Source organism: Lepidochelys kempii, chromosome 5, assembly GCF_965140285.1.
Source record: "Lepidochelys kempii isolate rLepKem1 chromosome 5, rLepKem1.hap1, whole genome shotgun sequence".
Lineage (NCBI taxonomy): Eukaryota > Metazoa > Chordata > Testudines > Cheloniidae > Lepidochelys > Lepidochelys kempii.
Genome location: NC_136384.1, coordinates 16,155,174 through 16,181,348, shown reverse-complemented (window position 1 = coordinate 16,181,348; position 26,175 = coordinate 16,155,174). Strand labels below are relative to the sequence as shown.

Here is a 26,175-nt window from a genome sequence, read left to right as displayed (position 1 = left end):
GTGATTTACATGGCAAGGCATGGGTGCTGAAACTAGGGGTCTTGGGTGCCCTGCCGCACCCCATGGATTGAAGCAGTTTCCACCATATATGGGGTTCACAGTATGATTCAATGGTATCCCCATTATACAAATTGTTCCAGCACCTCTGTGCCATGGAGCTGGAAGAAAGTGTAACGGCTTAGTGCACAGCAAGCTCTGGGGTGTGAATCCAGAGCGGACTAGCCTGCTGCTCACTAACTGGCTGCGTGGACCCTGCTACAGCACAGAGTAGATCGAAGCCTGCTACGGAACTTTCAGTTGCAGATTCATAGCTCAGCTTGCTGCACACTAAGTCTGCATGAGCACAAGCCCTAAACTGAAGCATGCAGCAGGGGCTCTTATTGTTAACTGCATTCCTGTGATAGCTCTCTGGTTAAGACTCTGAGCATGTAAGAGACAGCAGGTTTACATCCATTGCTGACTTTTACATCCATTTAAGGTCTCGTAACTTGTACCACCTCACACATCACCTCTGAACTGAGCCCTTATTTGTGCCGTTTTCATGTGGACCCAGATAAGAGTAATATCCTTTACCAGCCCCATTGCCTCCCCCCACTCCCCCAACGTCACCAGTACGGTAGCACTTCCGCCTTTCAGTCACTAAATTGAACTGTGCTGGGGTCTCCCCACTACCTCTTCCTAGCCGCATCCCCTTTCACAAAACACCTCCGCTTTCTCCATCCACCACATCTTTCATGTTCTAACCCAGATTAAAATCCTATATTTGGGGTTAATTCCCTCTGGGGAGATAGGAACTCCCCTCTCCCTTGCAGTTGCTGGGAAGAGGCTGAAAGAGGGAGCTATCCTTTTGGCATCTACTGGAATGGTTGATACTTTGCACTTGAATGTGTCCCACAGACTTCCTCGGGGAATCTTTCTCCTCTTATGCTACCTGTTTCATGTTGAGGAAGGTAGGGGGCTTGGCTGTTTCTCCTCCCACATACTCATCTGCTCAGATGGGGATTGGTAGCCTCAGGGTCCCTGCCTCTACCTGGCTGGAGAGAGTAGAATGTTGTGTGGCCATCTTACTTGTTTGTGCTCTGCAAGGTTCAGGTCTCCTCAGTTTGGGTCATTTTGGTGGAGTCAAGTTTAATTTAAAAAACAGAGCCTAATCTTGGGGCCTGAGCCAATGGGCCTAAAAACTGGGTCCTTTGGGCTTGAGCTGAGAAGGTAGAAACTACAATTGTTTTGGTCATTAATGATGGGCAAGTCTCAGAAAAGTCAAAGGTTCAGTGGATACTGCTTGAGACCTACCTGGCCTAAAAGCTAAGCTAAAAGTCTTTGGAATTATTTTCTTCCATGTGAGATTTTTCAATACATACTGGTTTAGGTAATGAAGTATGTTGTTCTGTACAGACCCAGCTATCACAAGGAACTGTGTAAGAAGGGGAGGATATAATGTTTAAAACTTCTTCTTTTGCAGCCAAACTTATTACAGGTTTCAGAGTAAGGCAACTCCCATCTTTTCATACGCTGTGTATTTATACCTCCCTACTGTATGTTCTACTCCATGCATCTGATGAAGTGGGTTTTAGCCCACGAAAGCTTATGGCCAAATAAATGTGTTAATCTCTAAGGTGCCATAAGGACTCCTCATTGTTTAAACTTATTACAGTCTCAAAACATGTTCGGGTTTGGTCTGAAGCTTCAGGTGACCATTCAAATAACTCCTTTCTTTCTTTGAAGTGGCTGTCTGAAGACACCCTTTATCAGCACTTTGCATTGTTCTGCAGCTAAAGTGACCCTGCATCTTATTCTGGGGGGGGCGGAGAGATTTTATTTTCACTTTGCATTCTTGTTAGCTCCACTACCTGCTGTAGCTTGAGTGTCCTTTAAATATGTTTACACTTATGTGGAGGTATATAACTAGTTTAGTTTATGTGCGTTTGATGTATACATCTGCATACAGTACAAAGGTTGCTTTGTTTTGGGGCTTGTCTACACTGCCTCTTTACAGCAGTGCACGTTTCGGCGCAGTAACGTGGCAGTGTAGACAGTGCTACAGGGCTGGGAGCTGCTCCCCTCGTGGAGATGGGTCTTTTTATAGCGCTGGGAAAGCTCTCCCCGTGCTGGTGCCGTGACTGCAGAGCCACGTTACAGTGAAGACATGCCCATAGCGAAGCCTCCAAAATGCTGCATTTTCTGTGTCATGTGATGTTGATTCAGTGGCAACCTAGATCTTATTTTTATCGGCTGTTTCTCACGCAATCACGATGTGGACTCAGTCGCAAATGGAAATATCAGTCTGGGCCTCCTGCTTCAAAAAGGCAGGCCCCTTTCCCTGGGAAACAAAGGAAGATCTCCATTAGCGGTAGTAACGTTATACCTAGCATCCTGTGTGAGCCAGGAGAGGGGGACACAGATCTCAGCAAAACTGACACGTGCAGAAAAAAGTTCTGCACTGATCTGATTCTTTCTGAAGTTAAACGTCAATGAGGCAGGATCAGGCCAGTATACATAATACGGTACTAGGAATGGGGGGGAACCCCAGAAATGAACACCATGAGTGCTTACGCACCTCCACTTCCGAAAACAGATCCTTGTTGAAGAACTCCCAACAAGGTGAAATTGCATTACACTCTTTAGAAGGCAATTATTGTGGCCAATCAGACAGTAAAAGACTTATGAAGCAGTTAATTAGTTTTCAGCAGCCCTGTAGTAGCAAAACGAAGTAAAGAGATGACTCAAAGCAGAGAGAACTGATTTTATCATAGATCAAAAGCATGAGCAGTTGCTGTTAAGATAGAATATAACAATTCATTATCGTTATTAAGTGCCACAAGCATGCTCAGCACTGTACAAGACTCAAAGAAAGGCTCTGTCCCTGCCTCAAGGAACTTACAATCTTGAAACATCTAAGGGCTGATGCCAACTTCTGTAGCTCCATTGATTTCAGTGGAGCTCTGAATATTTACACCAGCTGAGGATCTGCTGCCTAGATTGGGGCATCGACTTACTACCCATCCTCAACAGTAGAGTGCCTACGTGGGTGTTACTGTCCATCAGGTAGATGATTCAATGGAAAACAAGTGTGAGGAGAGGATAAGTAACATTAAACTTCCCCAACCTAGGATTAACCCAGTCCTATGACCCTGGTGAGTTCCCACTCCCTCAGCCAGTTTATAATCTTTCCCCTGAGCACCTGTGCAAAGTGAAAGGAAAAACTGAGCCCAGGTTAACCCCTTGTTTGTAGGGGGATCAGGTAGCGTCCTCATCCCTTACCACAAGACCTTTCTGGGGCGGCATAACAAATAAGTACGTGGGTTTGTGCAGGGCTTTCCTGTTCACTGTGCTTTCTCTCTAAGCTCTTATGTGCTGTGCATGCCACATCATAAGCACCGCAAGGCTGCAGTCTGTTCTGTTCTAGTCTACATAGGTTCTGATACCACGTTTAGTCACTACAGTGTGTGTGCGCGCACTTGACCCCTTCCCCCACCCCAGGGTGCTTGAATTGAGGTGGAATTACATTTCCTTGCTAACTAATGCCTGGTTGAACAGTTGAATCATATTGCAGTTTACTTTAGTAGTCTCTGCATCAGACCATAGTAAATCACAGCAATGGATAAAAGATACTGTATATTTTTTTTCCGTTCAGACACCCATAATTTAAATGTAGCTCTAGTTTGAAGGGGAAAGCTGAATAAATAGATATGTAATTGTATTTGAATGAGACAGGCGAGACCTCAGCACCTCTGAAAAACTTATTTACATGCCCGTATGTACTGGAGGTGTTTAACTTAATCGAAATTTGAAGATGCTGGCCCATTTTTCCTGGCTTTGTAAAACTTTCACTTTTGCTCCTTTTTTGTGTTCTACATGGATGGTGCTGCTCTATGGCCAGAGGCACAAGGCTTTCAGACCATCTGGTTTAGTTCCAAAGCTTTGAAAGAGGAGGTTCAGTAGCAGCAGAATGGTGGTCTGGGTCTGCCCTTGTCATTTGTTGGTACTGTTTGTAAATGGTGAAATTCAAGAAGTTGGGGTGGTGGGTGCCAATTTGATCTGATCGGGTTGACAGACCAGGCTGGCTTTGAAATCCCAGAACCAGCAAGCTTCAGTCTGTCGTACAAATCAAGCTCTACTTCCGTGAGTGAAATAGCAAGCAATATGCCGTGAGTCACTGACAGCACTGGAACATTATTCTGACAGTGTTTCTTGCTGCATGAAGACCTGAATGACTTTCTGAAAGGGAAGGATAGTCACTGATGGTGAGGAGACATTTTAAGCAGTAGCAGAACTCTCCCATTCCCTTCTGAGAACAGAAGGTTGCGCAAGCTTTATATCATGTAGAGCAAGATGAATCCTTTAAGATACCAGCCGCTGGGCTTGTTTCCTAGCAGACTGTACAATAACAGCGCAATTGAAGTTTGTGATATGAACTGAGCATTGTCCTTTCTCTCACGGATCCCTGTGCTTTGAACAGCATTTCTGCTTTCAATGCCACAGCTGTTCAGATGGGTCTTTTGACAAAAATGAAAGTCCTCATCGGATAACCTACATAACAAAATACCTAATGGCCCTATCCGACGCTGTTTGTGCACGTGCAAGATTTTTTTAATCCTGGTCATGCTGTTTGGTTGCCCTTTTCTCACCTGTAACTCAGGCCCAGTCTTAGAAGTTTAGGTTGAGAACACCTGCAAGTTGTCTTGGCTGCAATGTGGCTCGCGGTGCAATTCCTTTGGTAAACATAATAGATGGTATAGGTGCTTATGGTCTTCCTGTCTCCTGCTTAGTGTCAAATGGTAGCTGACTTATTTCAAGATGAAAAGGATTCTGTACCTGCTACTCCGACCGTAAAGGGAGCCGCCCCCAAAATCAGCATCCGTTCTGCCAGACCAGCTGTGAAAGCTGCCAACAAAGAGCACAAGAAAAGTGTGGGGCACCAGGTAAAGTCTTCACTGGATTTAAAGTCGACTAGTTCTTTACATGGCAGCTTTCCTTTTCCAATTCTTCCCAAGCCCTTTTCAAAGTAATGAAGTAAAAGCTAGTGCCATGTGGGGCAGATAGTTACAGTAGTCAACGATAGTAGACGCTCAGCCTTGGCTATTACAGCTGTAATTTAAAGTTACGATGCAGGGTGGTGTCTTTCGGATGTTGCGTCACAAAACTATTTACCATGTGGGTCAGCCATAAGATATAGAGGAGAAAAAAAAGTGATAGAAAAAGAGAAACTGGTTCAACATGCCAGTGATAGGAGGAGCGTTTCAGAGGTGGAGCAACACAAATAGACAAGCAGCCTCCAGTTGTGCAGAGTAAAGGGGACTGAACAGAGAGAAGGCAAAAAGAGATGAGCTGAATGAGCAGGCAAAGGAATAGATGGGTGTGAGATTAGAGAGGGAAGGTGAAGTCAAGGTCATATATAGAATCCTGAAGGCAGGAGGACATACTGAATTTGATGCAGAGATTACGAAGAAGCCATTGAGAGTGAAAGATGATGAGGGAGAGTTTAAGATAGGCCTGCTTATTGGTGTGGATTGAATAATCTGGCTTTTCCCCTGAAGTTTAGAGAGGAGGGATTTAGGAAGACCACAAATGAGTTGACTTCAGTAGTCTTGATTGGACATGATTGAGACACAGAATAAGGAGCACAAAGGCTGGTGCAGGACTCATTGGAACACGTTTTATTGAAAATACTGGTGTTAAACCTTGAGAGTACCTTGCTCTCTCTTAAAGAGCCAGTGATACTTTTTACTTCTAGCTGTAGAGCTACCAAGATAGGGTCCTTTAACATCTCAGTTGAAGGGATGATGCCTGAAACCACAAAATAGTCCCTTGGTATTGTCCTACAACATTGCTTTGATGTAGCTCTTGTGTTTGTGTAGAACCAAGAGTTCTAGAGTATAATCTGGGTTTATATGAAAATTCATATTATTTTCATACCCATAGGCTGGTTCAGGCTTCCACTTATTACTGATGTCTGCTTGTAAAGTAGTCTTTTGTCTTTGATTTAGAATATACTCCAAATTTGCCCTTGTCATCTTCAGGCCTAATTAAGAGTTTGAACACTCCAAATTCACCCCTTCCCTCCCCCCACTCAAAGATAAGTGGATTTTATTTTTGTTCTGGTCTCTTTCAGTTCCGAAACTCCTTGCATTTATTGATGGAGACGCTGAATGCTACCACTCCACACTACGTGCGCTGCATCAAGCCAAATGATGAGAAACTTCCGTTCAAGTAAGTTCCACTTTAAGATAAGCCAACATAGCTAGCTGTTCTAGTCCTTCATAGTAAAAAGGGCTGAAAAGTCTCTATACATTAAAATATTTGGAGTTCCACTCCTCTTAAAAGTGACACGTCCTTTTACAAAATGGTTCTTCTAAAATGTGCTCTAAGCATTTGATCTCCCTCAAGCCCCACTGATTTCAACTGGAGTTGAGGGTGTACAGTTATTGGTGGGTCCTGAAAGATTATTACTAGTTTACTGGGATTACCTAGCGTAGGGGTTTATACTACAGCACTGTAGTATGAGCGCTTGGAATTTGTTGTATGGCTAGTTAAAGTTAAGAATTTCAAATTCTGTAACTCATATAATTCTAAGAACTGTAGTCCCACAATCAGTGTCCTCTGTTGATTGAAGCCCTTATGATTGAAAATATACCTCATAGTTTATTTTGTTTTAATGGTCGAACATATTAGAAGTGTGGTACTCTCCAAGTGCTGTAGAATGGGAGAAAAATGTAGCCCACACTAACAAATATACTCTGCTACTGCTACACTGACCCAGACTAACCACATACAATATCCCAGTACAATACAGAACTATTGCTTTTGCAATAGTGTCTGATCAAATTATATCTTAGAAGCTCACAACACATTAGAGTTAAATTGCACAGATACGGTGATAAACAATGAATAATAGCAGAAGGAGAGAAATGAAAAGACAGGGATAAGCAACTTCCTTAAATTTCCATTGAAAACACTTCGTTTGTACCTTGGGTATTTTTTGTTCCTGTTACGTATTTGTTTTAATAGAAGTCCAAAAACATGAGTCATATCAGCTGATGCAGTATTCCAATTGAGTGAGAGAGAGAATTTTGATTGAGGAGATGCCCTGAGCTGCCACAGCAGTTAGAAGGAGCACACACACATTTTAAATAAAATGGACAAATAATTATAGTGAGCAGATACAGCTTTTCTGTATTACCATTTGGAAGAATGTAATTAGGCCCAATTCTGTAATTAGGCCCAATTCTATTTAAGTCATGGAATTTTGCCATTGATTGAAAGGACCCAATGTTGCTCCCTTTTAGGTGTCTTCTAAAGGGCCTGGTATAGGTTGCTGTTGGAGACATAGTAGAAAACCATGATGGAGTAGTTCCTATGTAATCCTATTAATAACATCAAGGTCTCCTAGAGTGCCACAGTGATAAGGAAAGAACATTTGTTTGCTTATGTGATACATAATTCCTCATGTCTGGTTTTATTCTAACACAACTGCCACTCAGAGCCAATTTTAAAATCTTGTAGTCAATTTGTATCTACAAAATGACACACCATACATCTACACTGGCAAATGCCAAACAGATTGTTACCTGTATGATTATGTCATGGGAGTATTTTCTAACTCCAAAGAGTGGAAGCAAAGTAGCCTCCAAGATGAAATAATCTGATCTTTCCAATTTGGGAGCTGTGAGACTCATCTATTCACATGGCTCAGTTTTCAACCCAGCCTTAGCTGAGTATTCAATTTTTCACCTTCAATTTTACATTCCAATTTTCTCCCAAGTATTCAGGGTACAGCTGATGCCCATTTATAAATAGCGTTCAGATGCGGTCAAGTAACTAATCATGAAATTCTAAATGACGTCAGCTGTACCTACACATGATTAGAGGTGCAAAACTGAAACAAGTTGCAGGCATACAAGTGTGCCTGGCTGTTACAGTCTCTAGGCATGGTCCCAGAATGGTGATGCTGCAGTGTTTGATGTAATGATTCCTAACAGGCAACAGAGGAGTTGCCAAACTGAAGTTTTCAAAACAAAGGGAAAGCCAAAGTAGATCCAAGAATTATTCTTCCAGCCCGAAGAGCACATGAAACTCCTTCGCAGTGCAGGTATGGCCATTGTGTACATCATAGCCTGAAAACAGCAGGCAACACAGGAAAATACTCTGGGGTGGGATGGTTGAAGTTGCACTTCCTGTTTGTCAACTGGAAAGCACTGGTTCAGGCTTATTCACATCGCCGTCCCCTTGCTAGAGATCAGTATCTCCACCCTTCCTCAGAGGAGTCTACTTGTCTGGTACTGGTGATCCAGGAATCCTCACTAGTATTAAGCCTTATTGCCACCAGCTTAAGCAACTTAAGTCTTTGGCATCACTTAAATTAAACCAATTTGCTCTCTAAAAAATCCTCCTCCTATCAGACAAGATGATAAAGATACTGCAGTTCACATTTCAGCTGTGCCATGCGAGGGAAAAACAATTCAGTGGAATGCTAGTGCTGGGGTAGTGCAGTGCCACTAAAATGTGGTTGCATAGCACTGTCGTTTTCATCATTTGGCATAAGAACGTGAACCTATTTATTCAAAGAGGAACATTTTCTTAAACCTCCTTATATCAGTAGACACATTTTTTGACGTTTTCCTAAAATGAGACATTCAGAATTTAGTATTTAACTTTTTTTTTTCTACAAATCTAGTTTACTGAACATTAGTTCAGGAATCAAACACTTGAGTGTCAGATTTCCAGCATGAAAGAAGCTGCAGCACCGTAAGCATAATGCTTACTACTTGCAAAGCACTTCAGCCAAAATTTTCAAACCATTGTGTTTAACGTTGGTCAACTAGGAGGAAATTTTCAAAGGCAGAAATGGAAGTTGGGTATCCAGCTCTTATTTGTGCCTTTGAATGGTTCCCTTCTAAATTCTTATTTAAGCACCTAAACAAACGTACACTGAATTTCAGAGGTGCTGAACAGCCATAGACCCATTGGCTTCAAGTCTGAAAATCTTATCTTTTCTATTTTCAAAGTCTATACAAACGTTAACTCAGTTTTTCCCAGCATTCAGGTTAGGTAGGCAAGTAATTGTATGTGTAATTTATAGATGAAGAAACTGAGGCAAAGAAAGGTTAAGGCAATGATTTTCAAAAGTATGAGCCTAAAGTTAAGTTCCTAAATCCACATTTAGGTACTTAAATTGGTAGCCTCATTTTCAAGCTCCGAATGACTTCCTCCATGGAACACTTATTGATTTCAGTGAAAGTTGCTGGGTTCTCAGGTCACTTGTTTAGGTGCCTAACTGTGGAATTAGATGGCTAGCTTTAAGCTCTTCTGAAAATTTTGGCCCAATTGACTTGCTTAAGAGCACTTAAGAGTGAGTCCATGGCAGAACTCATGAATTATAGCTCTTGGCCCCAGGCCATGTTCAATCCACTAGACCTTTCTGCCTCCCAAGTCAAGAAAAAAAGAAGTGAGTGGTTAATAATAATAAATCTATTTCCTTAATTTTTAGTTCATCATTGATCCAGCTAAGGTGAGAAATGGTAACAGCCTCATCTGTGTGATCTTTTATTCTAGAGGATTTTTATTTATGTATGTATTTATTTTTAGTGTAGTGAAATGTAAAGAGTGGTTACAACTACAATTCCAAGTAGCTACATCTAGGAGTTGTGTTCGTAACTCCTACCTTACATCATTACTGAAAGTTGCTTAACGTTGAGATTGGAAAGCCAAGTTCTTGGTCACTCAGAGATCATAGACCGCAGAGCACTTTTTTGCTCGAGAGGAGAGTGTTAACTCAAGTGACTTGACCAAATGTTGTTTTCAGTTAATATAATCTACTGACGCAAAGTTCCCTGTACAGTTTAGTTGGAGAGGTTATTTGACTCTTTCTGTGCTGAGTAGTGTTACTGGTGAAGACTGATTGCTATGTTCCACATGCAAGGTGACTGTGGTTTAGAGCAGGTGCCTGCAAATCAGAGAGATCTCTTTGTATACAGTATAAGTTGCTTTGGGATCCTCCAGGATGAAAGTTGCTAACATTGCTGCTATTTATTATTATTAAAATTGCACCCCCTTGGATTCCTGTCTGGAGTGAGTGACAGGTTAAACTTCTTCTCTTTTTCTTCATGGTATTATAATGGATAACTTGCTGTGGACTTGACAGCATTGCTGAGTTTTAAAAATGCGGAAAATAGCAGAGGTGTATTTCTTACACTACTCTAGCACAGCTGAGCAAATTAAAAATTGTTCATGAATTCTTGATCTCCAGATTGAAACATTAGGGGCATTCAGAATCCCAACATACATATAGGGACCTGTTCTCCCCTTGATAAGCATTGTCTCTTTACCACACGCAGTTAGGGTAGTGCCTGAAATAAACAGATGCTACCCAGAAGCATCTGTATGTCTCTGTAAGGTTGTCCATCAAAATAGGGGATGGATAGTTTCCAATCCAAGTACCTTTTAGGGCTACAATGAGGCAATTCATGATACTAATGGTGCTGAGAATTATGGGGCTGTTTCTGAATTTGGGAGAATTTGTATTTGGGAAAAAGCAGATGATGTAGTCATAACGTATGATGATAAAAACACTCTTTCCATTCCACTGGTATCTCAGGAGGATGTTAAACAGCATCTATTAAAGTTAGACACTTTTACATCAGCAGGTCCAGATAACTTGCTTCCAAGAGTTTTAAAAGAGGTGGCCGAGGGCCTCACTGGACCATTAATGTTGTTTTTCAATAAGTGTTGGAGAACTGGGGAAGTTCTAGAAGACTGGAAGAAAGCTAATGATGTGCCAATATTTAAAAAGGGTAAACAGGCCGACCTGGATAATTACAGGTCTGTCAATCTGACATCAATCCCAGGCAAATAATGGAGCTGCAGATAAAAAACTTCATCAATATAGAGTTAAAGGAGGGTAATATAATTAATGCCAATCAACATAGGTTTATTGAAAATAGGTTCAGTCAAACAAACTTGATATCTTCTGTTATGATTACAAGTTTGGTTGACGAAGTTAACCATGTTGATATAATAGGCATAGACTTCTGTAAGGCATTTGACTTGAGACAACACAATATTTTGATTAAAAGAGAAAAATTATATAAAATTAACATGGCACACATTAAAACAGATTAACAGCTGGCTAACTGATAGGTGTCAAAATGGAATTGTAAATGAGGGATCATCACTGAGTGGGTGTGTTTCAAGTGGGGTCTTGCAGGGATCAGTTCTTGGCCCTAATTTATTTAGTATTTTTATCAGTTAACTGGAAGAAAATATAAAATCATCACTGATAACGTTTGCAGACGACATACAAAGTGGGGGACTAGTAAGTAACAGAGAACAGATCACTGATGCAGAGTGATATGACTCACTTGGTAATCTGGGCCCAAGCAAACTATGCTTTTTTAATGTGGCTAAATGTACTGTATACATCTATGAGCAAAGAACTTAGGTCATACATACAGGATGAGGGACTCTATCCTGGGAACCAGACACTCTGAAAACAATTTGGGGATTGTGATAGATAATCAGCTGAACACCAACTCCTAGGGTGACTCTGTGGCTAAAAGGACTAAGGCAATCCTTGGATGCATAAATGGGAATCTCAAGGAGTAGAGGTTCTTTAACCACTGTATTTGGCACTGGTGTGATCTCTGTTGGAATACTGTGTCCAGTTTGGTGTGCGCAAGTCAAGAAAGATGTTGATAAATTGGAGAGGATTCAGAGAAGAGCCACAAGAATGCTTGCATGATTAGAAAACATGCCTCATAGTGATAGACTTGAGGAGCTCCATCGATTTAGCTTAACAAAGAGAAGGTTAAGGGGTGACTTGATTACAGTCTGTAAGTACCTATATGGGGAACAAATATTTAATAATGGGTGCTTTAGTCTATCAGATAAAGCTATATAATATCCAATGTCTGGGAGTTGAAGCTAGACAAATTCAGATTTGAAAAAAGGTGAAATTTTTTTTTTTTAACAGTGAGGGTAATTAACTACTGGAACAGTTTATCAGGGGTTGTGGTACATTCGTCATCACTGACAATTTTTAATGAAGGTGAGATGTTTTTCTAGATGTGCTCTAGGAATTATTTTGGGGAAGTTCTGTGGCCTGTGATATACAGGAGGTCAGACTAGATGATCACAATCGTGCATTCTGACCTTGGAATCTATGAATCTCTGCTCCATTGCAATGTTTTACCGCAGTGCAGTCCCATTGAAATGCAGTGTCTGGTGCCAAAGAGTGGAGAATCAGGACCTCTGTGTGCACATGCTGTGGAAAATGGACTCTTTTTACTATGCTTGTTTGGTATGAACACCGGCTGATCTCAATGTGGGTTCAGTGCCCAGAACCAGAATAGAATATGGCCCTGTGCCATCTAAGATAGCAAAGTTCCATTGAAACAAAGATTAAAGCTCCTAAACCACATTTAAATTCATATGGTTTCCAAAGCCAGTTAAGTGGGGTCTGATCATTACTTTGGTATTAATTGTAATGGTATTGATCGTATAGAATGTTTTTTCATATTGAAATTGGTGTTGTCTTCCCTAAGAATTTCATTGCCCTTTACAGCAGAGCCTTATTACACTGTTGTTAGAAAATGTCGCATCTTATAGACCTCAGATGAATAGGTTTTCTGGCTATGCAGAAAAGCACCTTGTACTGCTTGTTGTTATAGGTTATGCTGTGGTGCAGTCATCACATCCCTCTTTCTGCTCAGTGATGTCTATCTTTCTGTTAACGAGCAACTCAGTTCTTTCTCCTGAAAACCTTTAATCGTGCTGCATAAGTCACATGTTAATCCACCTGCTCAAAGAATTCCAATAAGGATTTCCAGGCTGCAGGAAACTGAGCTCTCCCAACATGCAGGAGAACGTAAATGGCAGAGTTTCTTTCTGTACGTGCTGTGTATATAAGCAGAAATGAAACCCAGCTGTATTGGAAAGGTTGCCAATGTAAATATTCTTGTCATTGCCTCCGGATACGCTGCTGCTAGGTTTCTTTTAATTTTGTGCATGGAGTGGGAAACTGTGCTCATCTGTATCATTCTAACATGTAATTGCAGATTTGATCCAAAGAGAGCAGTCCAGCAGTTAAGAGCCTGTGGTGTGTTGGAGACCATCCGTATCAGTGCAGCTGGCTACCCATCCAGGTACTGTACTGCCAAAGACACCTTGTGTTATACTGTGTCATGTGCTTTATCCAGTGAAGTTGGCACCTGGAGGGGGAAAAAGCAGTGTTTTCTTTCAGAAAGATGTTTGGTTTACAAAAATCCCACCAGCTCCTGAAATCTTCAGTTCTGAGAAGTTCGTTGCCAAGCCACAAGCTGAAATATAAACCAGCCATAGAGTGTGTTCTCTTTATTGAGCTCAGAGTGACACTTGGTGCTTTCAGTCTGGCACTGAGAAATAATTTCACGTGGTGATGTTAATTAGAAAGGAACCATGAACAATAAAATCTCCAAAAATGCTACGTGTGGATAGTAAGAAGTTGATAGGAATCTGGATTGGATCCCATATGGAGATGGACAACAAGAAACAATAATGGAGTTTTTTCCCAGGCTGGTTATAGTTCTAAACATGTTATTCTTGTTCAGAAGTAAATGTTGCCTATAAGGAAGGATTCCCCCTGCAGCCACCAAAGCTCACTGTAGAAAAGGTCCCCACAGGGCCTACATGTATTGCTTTGTTTTCAGGCTTCAGACACCTGGTATAACAGCAGCTGCAGCCAAAAAATGTAGATGTTTGTTTCAGTGTATGCACATGGAGGGAATGAATCTTTTAAACCATTGTTATAGTCCACATATCGTATCAGGCATCAAACTTTTTGCATTAAGATAAAGGAAGAAAGGTGGGAGGTAATTTGAGCTTCATTGATAAGATTTGAGCTTCAGATGATATTTTAGGGCCCAGTAAATTTAAAAGCTGAAACTCTAAATCAGGCCTGAAGATGACAAGGGCAAATAATTTTGAAAATGCATCTGGTCTGCTTTATTGCTGAGCAGTTTTGTGTTAATGTCAGTGTAGCAATCAGCCTTTTTATATGGAACAAAGGAGTTATAAATATGCTTCCAAAATAGTCAATTAACCGGGATGTTCAATGCCCTGTCACTGTCCTTTCGGAGAAATGTGCTGCCTGAAAGTTCACTCACAAACCTTCCATGCTTATGAGATAATGGATCCTGAGAATTTATGCCAGCTGTTACAGTAGCGGCACTGCCAAATTATTTGATTTTCCTGGTGCTTTCTGACATCCAGAAGGAATTCCCACCACACCTTTGGACAAACAAATAGTGGAAACAGGAAGGCCTGCTGTCTGCTCTAGTTCACTCCGATGGATCTTTATGGAAAAGTCCTGTGGAAATTGAGAGAAAGTTGTATCCTTTCTATGAAACTTTAGAAGCATGCTGTAGAATGTAATAGAAATTTACGTCCCTTCTCTAGAATTATAGAAGGTGGTGTAGCCCTTTTTAAGTATTGGCTCCACCCTATTAAATTCTCTAAGACTTTTCCATTAAGGGATCTATGTCAGCTACTGGTAAAATGAGGATGCCTAAATTGCTGTCATCTCTAAGATTAAACAATGGAAAAAAATAACTCAAAATGATCCAAGCACCTTAAAAATCATGTTTATGAAGGTGTCAGTAGGGCCAAATCCTGCTTCTGCCCTCCTATGTGTAGAAGGCCCCAAGTCGTAGTGGAACAGCCATGGTTTCTTTATGCTGGGGGACACCAAGGGGAGTACGTGCCGCCAGCAAGCCACGTGGTAGTGTTCTGAAGCACAGCAGATGGATCTTGGTTCTGTGACTACACTGATCAGCTGGCATAAATACTCACCTAGAGCAGGTGGATCTCTGAATTTATGGTTGCACGTGGGTTCTCTTAGTGGCTTCAGAGATTCTCTGTTCCCAGTGATGGAAGAAGAGAATTGATTACCACCCCCCCCCAACAGAGATCCCTTGTATAAGGCCTCATTTCTCCAGTTTTGCACTGGGTGTCCAGCATTAGGCCCATACAGTCTAGTCTATAGAGTCTTTAGATGCGTTTATCTACTTGAAAAAGATATAAAAATTATTTATTTGTATTGGAACTTTAGTCGTGCCTAAAGACTCAGACAGAGATCAGGGGTCCCTTGTGAGAGGCACTGTCCACACATGACAGCTCTTGCACTGAAAGACTCACAAGGCAAAGAAAGCTTTATCCTCATGTCAAACGGTCCTGTAGTGGCTCAAGAGCATGATACCAAACTCAGGGCAGGCTGCAAGGAAGCAATGCACAAGCCCTCAGATTGGTGGTGAGTACTATACGTAGATTTCACCAACCAATTATCAAGTTTAAACTCTTCAGACACTGTGCCAGCCTTACCATGGAGTCACAGATAGTCCCTTGGGTACTCCGTCTGTCTTGCCACCCAGGTAGGTTTACCTTTGTGACACAGATGTTCCTTTACGCCAAAAATCACAGCAATATTTAGGTTACTCCCAGTCCCAAAGGACCAGTCATTTACCCCAGGTCAGTTGCACTTTAGCTCTCACACCAAAGACAATGCTTTTAGCCAATCCTGTAATAAACTATCTAAAGATTATTATATAGGAAAAAGAAACAAGAGATATTTACAAGGTTAAAGCAAGTAAACATATATTTGCAAATGAGTTACACTCAGGTATCAAAAGGTAATAGAAGCTTCTGTAATAAGCAAGCTTTATATGTCCTTTAGGGCTAACTCCAGCTAAGCAGCTGGGGAATCCCTTGGTTATGCCTAGAAACCTTGCCCAACAGAGTCCAAGAAGCAATGGTATACAGTTTCTCCTTAGGGGACTTAGGCATTTTTATTTTTTTATTCCCTTTCTCCCTCCCCTCCCTCTCCCCCCCCCCCGCACTTTAAGCTGAAAACTCAGCTAATGGGAGGAATTCTCTTGCAAGACTCATCTTAAAGGGGGGGGAGTAAACAACAAAGTCTTTTGCCCTCTTTAATGTTCCACTCTAGTTTGTCTGTCTATGGGCCTTCCTTGTCGGACAGGACATATCACCTTTTGTTGGAGACCAGCATTTCACACTAGTTAATGTCTCCCTCCTGTCTGCTGATTTATACAGTTACAGAGGCTTACAATGCAGACACTGACATAGTACCCTACAATATAGGATACAGATACTATAACTGAGATTAATATATGCAGCAGCTCACAAGCATTCAATAAAGTCTAAACACATTCTTATAATGATAATGCCTATTTTAACAATACTAATACACGGGTGAGCCAGACAGGTTCCAGCTGTGTATTTGTCAGCATTCCACTGAGCTGGCACCTGGTCTGCCAGCGTCACAACCATATGGCTGGACAGTTGCGATTTTGGTTATGAGCACTACTTTCCCACAGAGTCGTGGCGGATAATTTTTTAATGCATGGAGCACCCAAATCTTCTTCTTGTCTGACGTTATTGGTCTACTAAAGAGGTGCAAGACTAAGCAGCTCTTCGGGTTTCAATCCTCTCCAGTTTAGGGTCCAGGACACTTACGATACGTCTACACTGCAATTTGGAGCGAGCCCCTCCTTAGGCTTCTGAGCCTGAGCTCCAGCCCAAGCTGCAATTTGAAAGCACTGTCTATACAGCTGTTCTGTCAACCTGGGCTGGCAGGCTCGCTCCCACTTGCTCCAAAATGCTGTGTAGACATACCCTTAAGGGACAATGTGAGAATTTTGTTCCTTGCTGCGACCTTAACATTTCTGGAAGGTGAATATGTACAGTAGTATCTCTTTGCTATATACAAGATAGGAGCTTCAAGTTCTGCAAGTTTTTTTTTATGATCCTCGATTATAGATATTCACATTGACTGACAAGCAAAACCAATAGATTCTATATCCTAATGAAAATCCCCAGGTAGTGAGTGATTTGTACATTTGAACTGACTGTATGAATGAATTAGGCAAATGTTACTTAAAATCTAAATCTGATACCACTGGAAATTTAATAATTTTTTATTATTTCTTTTGGTTTCAGCTTCACATGGTCACTTTCATGACTCTAAGCACAGCATAAAATCACAATGAGTTTTATAAGAGTAATACCTAGATTGCATGATTTCAGATTGAAGACATTGTCTGTGAAATAAATAAGGAAGAAGTCATTGCTAGAAGCTTGGTCTTACAACCCTTTAGTCCCAAACCTATAGGACTAAATGCCATTCGAAATAGCCATGCAAAACTTTAAATCCTTGAACTGCAAGATGTTTTCATTTCATTTAGGATTTGCAAAAATGTCTTTTAGAAATTTTCTCATACTAATAGGAGAAAAATGCTAATTTTCACATTTCCATGCACAACTGAACATTTTAGAGTCATAGATCATAGGACTGGAAGGGATCTTGAGAGGTCATCTAGTCTAGTCCCCTGCACTAATGGCAGGACTAAGTATTATCTAGACCATCCCTGACAGGTGTTTGTCTAACCTGTTCTTAAAAATCTCCAATGATGGAGATTCTACCACCTCCCTAGGCAATTTATTCCAGTGCTTAACCACCCTGACAGTTAGGAAGCTTTTCCTAATGTCCAACCTAAACCTCCCCTGCTGCAATCTAAACCCATTGCTTCTTGTCCTATCCTCAGTGGTTAATGAAAATATTTTTTCTCCGTCCTCCTTGTAACAACCTTTTATGTACTTAAAACCTGTCATCGTGTCTCCTCTCTGTCTTCTCTTCTCCAGACTAAACAAACCAAATTTTTTTCAGCCTTTCCTCATAGGTCATGTTTTCTAGACCTTTAATCATTTTTGTTGCTCTTCTCTGGACTTTCTCCAATTTATTCACATCTTTCCTGAATTGTGGCAACCAGAACTGGACACAATACTGTAGTTGAAGTCTAATCGGTACAGAGTAGAGTGGAAGAATTACTTCTTGTTTCTTGCTTACAACACACTCCTGTTAATATATCCCAGAATGATGTTCGGGTTTTTTGTTGTTGTTGTTGTTTTGTTTTTTTTTGCAACAGTGTTACACTATTGACTCATATTTAGCTTGTGATCAACTATGACCCCCAGAGCCCTTTCTGCAGTACCCCTTCCTAGGCAGTCATTTCCCATTTTGTATGTGTGCAACTGATTGTTCCTTCCTAAGTGGAGTACTTTGTATTTATCCTTATTGAATTTCATCCTATTTACTTCAGACTATTTTTCCAGTTTGTCCAGAACAGGACCCAGAACTAATCCCTGTTGGACCCCACTTGTTATGCCTTTCCAGTTTGACTGTGAACCACTGATAACTACTCTCTGGGAAGGGTTTTCCAACCAGTTATGCACCCGCTTTATAGTAGCTCCATTTAGATTATATTTCCCTAGTTTGTTTACTCGAGGGTTATGCGAGACATTATCAGAAGCCTTACTAAAGTCAAGATATACCACATCTACCGCTTCCCACCCCCCAATTCACAAGGCTTGTTACCCTGTCAAAGACAGCTATTAGGTTGGTTTGACATGATTTGTTTTTGACTGGCTGTTACTTATCACCTTATTATTTTCTTGGTGTTCACAAATTGATTGCTTAATTATTTTGCTTCATTATCTTTCCTGGTACTCAAGTTAAGCAGACTGATCTGTAATTACCTGGGTTATCCTTATTTCCCTTTTTATAGACTGGCACTATATTTGGCCTTTTCCAGTCCTCTGGAATCTCTCCCATCTTCCATGACTTTTGGAAGATAATCACTAATGGCTAAGATATTTCCTCAGCCAGCTCCTTGAGTATTATAGGATGTATTTAGTCAGGCCCTTGTGACTTGAAGACATCTAACTTGTTTAAGTAATTTTTAACTTGTTCTTTCCCTATTTTAGTTTCTGATCTTACCTCGCATTCACTATGTTAGATGTCCAATTGCTACTAACCTTTTTGGTGAAAACTGAAAAGTCATTTAGCACTTCTGCCATTTCCACATTTTCTGTTATTGTTTTTCCCAACTCATTGAGTAATGGGCATACCCTGTCCTTGGTTGTCTTCTTGCTTCTATTTGTAGAATGTTTTCTTGTTGCCCTTTATGTGTCTACCTAGTTTAATCTCATTTTGTGCTTTGGCCTTTCTAATTTTTTCCCTATATACTCGTGTTACTTGTTTATAGTCATCCTTTGTCATTTGACCTAGTTTCTACTTTTTGTAGGACTCTTGTTTGAGTTTCAGATCATTGAAGATCTCCTGGTTAAGCCAGGGTGGTCTTTTGCGATATTTCCTATCTTTCCTATGAAGTGGGATAGTTTGCTTTTGTGCCCTTAATAATGTTTCTTTGAAAAACTGCCAACTCTCTTGAACTGTTTTTCCCCTTAGAATTGCTTCCCATGGAATCTTACCTACCAACTCCCTGAGTTTGCTAAAGTCTACCGTCTTGAAATCCATTGTCTTTATTGTTTTCCCTCCTACCATTCCTTAGGATCATGAACTCTACCATTTCATGGTCACTTTCACCTAAGCTGCCTTCCACTTTCAAATTCTCAACCAGTTCCTCCTTATTTGTCAAAATCAAATCTAGAACAGCCTCTCCCCTAGTAGCTTTCTCCACCTTCTGAACTAAAAAATTGTCTCCAATACATTCCAAGAACTTGTTGGATAATCTGTGACCTGTTTCCAATCACCACAAAGTCCTGTGCTTTGGATGATTTTGTTAGTTGTTTAAAAAAGCCTCCTCCTTCTCTTCTTCTTGACTTGGTGATCTGTAGTAGACCCCTACCATGATTGTTTTTTGTCCTTACCCATAGACTTTCAGAAAGCCTGTCTCCTATTTCCACCTCAACCTCAGTCCAAGTGTATACATTTGTAATATATAAGGCAACATTTCCTTGTACATCATGTTGGCAAAATATATTTTGCCGACATTTCATTACAAGGGGTATTTCCAGGAGTGAAATGTCTTGGAAAGAAATAGCCAATATTTTGACATTAAATTTTTTGCTTTTGTCACTGTGGCACTCCCATAGTCACTACTCTGGATAGGTTTTATTTGTACCATGACTTTTCACCCAGTTCTTAAAAAGTTGAATACGGTTTTTCAGTGTTCTGCAGACCATATAAAGAAAATAATAAACTCAACTATAAGAGAGAGCTTGGCAGTTCCCCTATCTTTGATATAGGATATGCTTTGCTGTATTTATCATTTTCATGAAACACTGTGTTCTGCAAGTATTTGATGTAAAATGAAAATGTATCATCCAATTTGAAATGCTATTCGGTAGTTAAGAAATATGTTCATTATTATGTACATAAACCACTGTGATGAATGCGCTGTCCTAGAGAAATGAATAGTGTATCCATCATCAGCTTTTATGTTTAAAGTATGGAACATGTCTCTCCACTATAAAACCATTTGTCTTCTTTTTAGAAGCTGGTTACAATGAAGATTAATCTAGAAACAATAAGAAGTTGAAGCAATGTATTGCTCCATCAACATTAACAAAATACTCTTTTAGGAATCTTTGAACTTGAGAACTTTATAAGATTATATTTTATCTGTCAGTTGTTCTCTTAACCTCTCAGCGTTTAAGTATTAATGACACCCAGTTATTAAGAGTACTACTGAATCCATGGCTAATACTGGTGGCTTGAATGAAGTCAAGGCCCCGGCAGATTCAGAATGCTCAGTTGTAGTATATTTGTAAGAATTCTGTATATGGTCAATTTGTGAGTGCATGGAAGGAGGCATGGTCTAGTGATTTAAGCATGGATCTAGAAAACAGCTCTGACTCGGGGGCACATCTCAGAACCATCTGGTTCAGTTTTCATGCTATATCTATTGAAGGTACTTTTATCCTTTACCGTAGTATCTGAGTGCCTCACAGTCTTTACAACACGCCTGTGAGATAGGGAAGTACTATTATCCCCATTTTACACATACAAAACTGCAGCACAGATGGACCAAATGACTTGCCCAATGTCATATGGAGAGTTTGTGTCAGAGCACGGAATTGAACCCGGGTCTCCTGAGTCTCAGGCCAGCGTACCAACCACTGCAATATTCTTTCCCTGTACAACATTGCTCATGATACTTGCCTGCCACGCAGGGGGTGTGAGGATTAAATACTTACTATTTATTATTTTGCAAGTGCTTGGAACATATCAAGCACTATAAATGCCACATATTAGCAACAATTAACTTCCAGTGTTTGTTCCTTATTCTTTACCAGATAGAATTTCCCTCGTTCAGAGATGAACTGAAGCTCTCATATCCAGTCTGCTGCAAATTTTGGTAATGGGGAATTTGTATTTGACTCTCCAAGCCTGTCCCAGTAGGCTTTCATCTCAATTTAGTTCCAAAACTGGAATTGGCCTGTTTCCTGGCTGAGGAGATGAGAGAAATCTTCTTGTATTTCTGCTACTTTGGACCAAAATATTGCAAGAACTATTTTATTTTTGGCACCATCAAATCTGAACACCCGCTCCTCACTTGTCCTTCACCACAAACTCTAAACCCCATCTCCTCAACCCAATTCTATCTTTTGGTATAGGGTATGTCTACATTAGACACCTTTGGCTGGCCCATTCCAGCTGACTCAGGCTTGTGGGGCTTGGGCTGAATGGGCTGCTTAATAGTGGTGTAGGCATTTGGACTCAGACTGCAGCCCAAGTTCTGGGACCCTCTCACCTCACAAGCTCCTGGAGCCCAGGCTCCAGCCCAGGCCTGAACATCTATACTGCAAGTCACTTAACCCGCGGCTGAGATTGAGTCAGCTGCCATGGTGCCTGCTGCAGGTTTTTAATTGCAGTTTACGTATACCCTTAACTTCTCCTCCTAGTCTGGACCGTACACTTTTGTTTGTATTAACATGCCTAGATAGCTTTACAGTGATGACAAAAATACAGAATGAAAGCTCTCCTCTGCCTTCATTTGTCTCCCTACTTCTGGTCTCCAAGTTCAATTTCTTGGAAGAATTTGTTTTCAGCTCAAGATCTACTAAATAGCATGCCTCAACTCAGCCATTCCAACCTAGGTGGAAGCCCTACATTGCCAGTGACAGACATGTCAAAGAGGATTTGATTTTTTTCCCTTAATCACCAGGAATTTGTCTTGAGGTTTCTCCTTCAATAAACAAAGTCAGAGATGTACGGGTTTTGATGTCAAGGATTTCAATTAGTTGAACTCATACCTAATCCGGGGAAATTGCTCTGAAATTTTCCTATGAAATGTAACACAAGAACGAGTGAATTTATTTTGAACAATCGTGGACCAAAACAAGTGATTGTCCAGTGTGATTTGAGTCTGGCATTTTAGACTAAATCCAGAAATTGGGGATTAACACAATTCTGTCAGCACTGACTGAATAGTAGGATTCACTTGAGCAATTGAATTCCTCATCTAGGACAGTCTGTGATGCATCCATGAGCTATGGCCGGTGTCTGCAAATATTCCGATGCTTTCAAATTCATTCTCTTGGACTTATTACCTTCAGGAAAAATAGTAAAATCTTCTCAAGAATAGTGATTAGTGTTGCCAATGCTTAACTGGTTATTTTAAATATTCACCTTTTATGGCTTATGAAATACATAGAGCCATCCTTCCTTTAAAATAATTATATATAATCTATACCTTTAAGGAAGGATGTCTCTGTATGTGTACATGCATATAAAAAAAATTTGGAATCTGACTTCTGACACACATGAACTGGTCCTTTAGAATTCTGAGATCAGTTCAGCCATATATATATATTACCTCATCTAGTCAGAAGCCATTTTGGTTATCACTTAAATATTCCTGAAATTTCACTTCTGCTTTTTTGTTCATCTGAGCTGTCTATTACGTACTGCAATTTTGTGCCAGTTTTGTGGAATATCACAGCTGCTAAACTTTACAGACATTAAACATTTATAATTGAAATGTTTCAAGGGCATCCCTGTGTACAAAATCATTTTTCATAATGTGCCTTTCTCTGCCTTGCAATGTCTTCAGAGAAACATGATCTGTAAATTAATTTGGCTACAGGTAGTACCCTAAACACTCTCCCCCTTCCCCTTTTTGCTTGCTTTGTTAGGTGAACATTTTCACACTCATATTCTAGGGAATAGATCTGGGCATTAGATCCACGGATAATTTCAGGCAGCACTAATCGGATGGTTTAATAATTAATCGAAAGGCAAATCTTTTCTGCTGTGGCATGGTAACACAGAACAAGATGAGCTATATCCTAGCCTGCTGTTTCGAAAGTAATCCATGGCAAAAATTATTTCGACTATGCATCCCACATGTCCCAAAGAGTCATAGTTCCTGAACAAAGTTTACTGTTTGATCTTTTTTGTGTTCTACAGTGTTAAGCAAGGTGGATCTCTTCAATGGATTATATCATATGGCACTGGAGTGTCTCCATTAGGAGTGTCACCCTTAGGAGAAGAAAACATTCAGCCTATACCCAGTCAATTATTTGTACATTGCAATAACACAACAGTTATTAAGAGGGTTTTTTTTCCAGAACAGCACAACTCCTATTATAGTTACTTCTGCAGTTCAGTTTATAACAAATAACCCATCAGAGATGCAAACAAACAAAAACAGCCATGTGAATTGTCTTTTTTTCTTTTCTCTCCCCCCGGGAATTTTTTTTAATGTGCTAGAACAGATCTGTTTAATACCAATTTCAGGCTGCAGAGAAATGAAATATTGTGGTAAATTATAAAAGTGGGGATTTTCCATTATTCAACTCCCAGACTGGCAAGTTGTGGGGGAGTATTGAACACAGTTCCACCCAAGTCGCATTGCTGATAATTTAATCACAGGTATAATGCCCAGTTGGAGAATTTCTTGGCAGTTGTTGACTGGAGGTAAGGCTCCCAGGCCAAGATCTTCAGAGGTATTTAGGCACCTAATTCCCCTGAAATCAGTGGAAGTCAGGAACCTAAATGCCTTTGAGGAACTGGGCTCTAATGATCTCACTGGGGTCAGGATTTTGCCCCAGGTGCCTTAACTTAGTTATTGCTTAATTCCTAGGTTGCTAGATACTTAACTGGGAAAGGAGGAAGATCAAACAAATCTTGAGGCAAAGCACAATCTTCCAATTTGTAGGGTTTGGACAGACTGCTGTGTTGAGCATCGAGAAGGGGCTTTGGGCATGCCCAGCAGTCTGGACATACACAAGTTTCAGGATTGGGGCCCTTGCAAGTTCTGCCACCCTTTTATTGGAGTGCTTAAGTTTTTTGAACCAGAGGTACTTGGGGTTGGCCTGTGGTGCATTATTTTAACAGGATCAGTGATTCTCTCTTCCCTGTTTGTTTAGCTGACAGACATTCTGTCCATTTGGGAGCTGTCTTAACTCACATCTGTGAGTATGTAGAGTCAGAGGTTGCTCATGCTTGATCTCAGCCCAGAAATGAATGTCTTAGGAAAGTTTGAGAAAAATCAGTTTGTCTATTTATTTTTTTTCAACTGTACCAGCAGGAAGGGAAAACACACTTTCACCAGTAATTCCAGTCAGAATTGTTGCCATCACATAACCAGAGTGGAAGCTAAGGACTTCAGACTGAGTTTCTTTGATGACATTCACTGTCCTTGTTTTCTCTAGGAAAAAAAGTTGTGTTGTTACTTTGAGTTAGCTGACATGGTAACTAACTTGAGGTAAAAATCCTAGTGAAGACAAGACAAGGGCTTGCACGAGTGCTCTAAAATAGCTGTGTAGACCGTACTTTGAAATGCAGCTTGGGCTGGAACTCAGGGTCTCAAGCTCCCCTCCAGGGCTTGAGGCTTGAGCTGGAGTTCAGGTTCTGAACATCTACACAGCTGGTTTTATAGCACTAGAGCAGCGGTTCTCAAACTGTGGGTCAGGACCCCAAAGTAGGTCCCGACCCCGTTTAATGGGGTCTCCAGGGCTGGCGTTAGACTTGGTAGGACCCGCCACCTGGGGCTGAAGCCTAAGCCCAAGGGCTTCAGCCGTCAATGGCCAGGCTCATGTTCCAGGCCTTCTGCCTGGGGCTGAAGCCCTTGGGTTTTGACCCATCTGCCCAGAGTGGTGGGGCTCAGGCTTCGGCTTTGGCTCACCCGCCCGGGGTAGCAGGGCTCGGGCAGGCTCAGACTTAGGTCACCCCTCCTGGGACCATGTAGTAATTTTTGTTGTCAGAAGGGGGGTCACGGTGTAGTGAAGTTTGAGAATCCCTGCACTAGAGCAAGTCCCACTAGCATAACTCTGTAGACGGGGCTGGGAGGCTTCTCTCCAGATGCAGTGTAGACATGCCGCAGGTGGTTTTACAAGAGGTCTTAAATTTAAGCTAACTTCTTTAACTGCTCCTCCCTCCGAAAGTCTTGTAAAAGCAACTGTGAAATTGCTGTATCTTATTGCAGCTGTCCTTAACCGAGCGTGTAAAAGGCTTGACAATGGAGCATTGCCCACCAATGAAACCAGCCTTGTGCACCCCATCTGTCAGTTCCTCACATTAATGTCTCCATCCCTTCTGACAACTTGCCCCTTTTGCAGAAAACACCCTCTCCTCCTTCAGACTGACCCTTTCTCCTTCAACCCCCTCCCCAAGACCCACTGCTGCAATTTTGATAAGGAAAAAGCCACTGAATACTGGCAAGTTGTGGGGGAGATGAAGATAGTTCTCTCTCACTTTATATCAATAAAAAACAAGTGTATGTTTGTATATTGAAACAGAATGTATTTAACTGTGTCGCTACAATTTGTAAGTCACTGGTCATCTTAGGCCCTTGGACTGTGAACAAATGACTTCTATAGGCCTACTCATGCTTTTGAGTATGTGTGTGAGTGTTTTCAGGTTGCAACCTTAGACTGTAAATCCTTTGGGAGGGAGACCATGCATCTTTGTATGTGTTTATACAATATCCAGCCCATTAGGGTCCTGATCTTGATATAGGACTTCTTGAATCTACTGCAATATAGATGTTTGTATTAATATTCTACATGCAGAGATACAAGCTCCATGGATCTAAGCAGAAGTATGATACTGATCTCCTTTGCAAAGCACATTGGAATCTACGGATGCAAAGCATTATATAAGAGCTCGGCATTAACTCAGCCTTAAGGTTGCCTTCCTCAGTTAAATCCTCTGCAGTTGTTAAGGTATTTCAGCTGGGGCAGGGAAAGCCATTTTTAGTAATGCAAGTGCAACATGCTGATCTGAACATCTGGGTAAATATGTGCACCCATGTGGGTGGAGGTGGGGTGAAGATCGCTAACATAAACTCAAATCTTTAAGCCTGTTTTGCACAAACTTTC

At 41.0% G+C, this 26,175-nt stretch overlaps 1 protein-coding gene across 5 annotated transcripts in view; it reads left to right on the top strand.

Moving 5' to 3' along the window:
* Window positions 1-26,175, top strand: part of MYO5B (myosin VB) — a 374,454-nt gene that overhangs the window by 248,291 nt on the left and 99,988 nt on the right. For all 5 annotated transcript variants that reach the window (XM_078852710.1, XM_078852708.1, XM_078852707.1 and 2 more), the window contains exons 15-17: window positions 4,770-4,922; window positions 6,113-6,210; window positions 13,053-13,139. In XM_078852710.1, coding sequence (XP_078708836.1) covers window positions 4,770-4,922; window positions 6,113-6,210; window positions 13,053-13,139 — 338 coding nt within the window. The remainder of the gene's footprint in view (window positions 1-4,769; window positions 4,923-6,112; window positions 6,211-13,052; window positions 13,140-26,175) is intronic.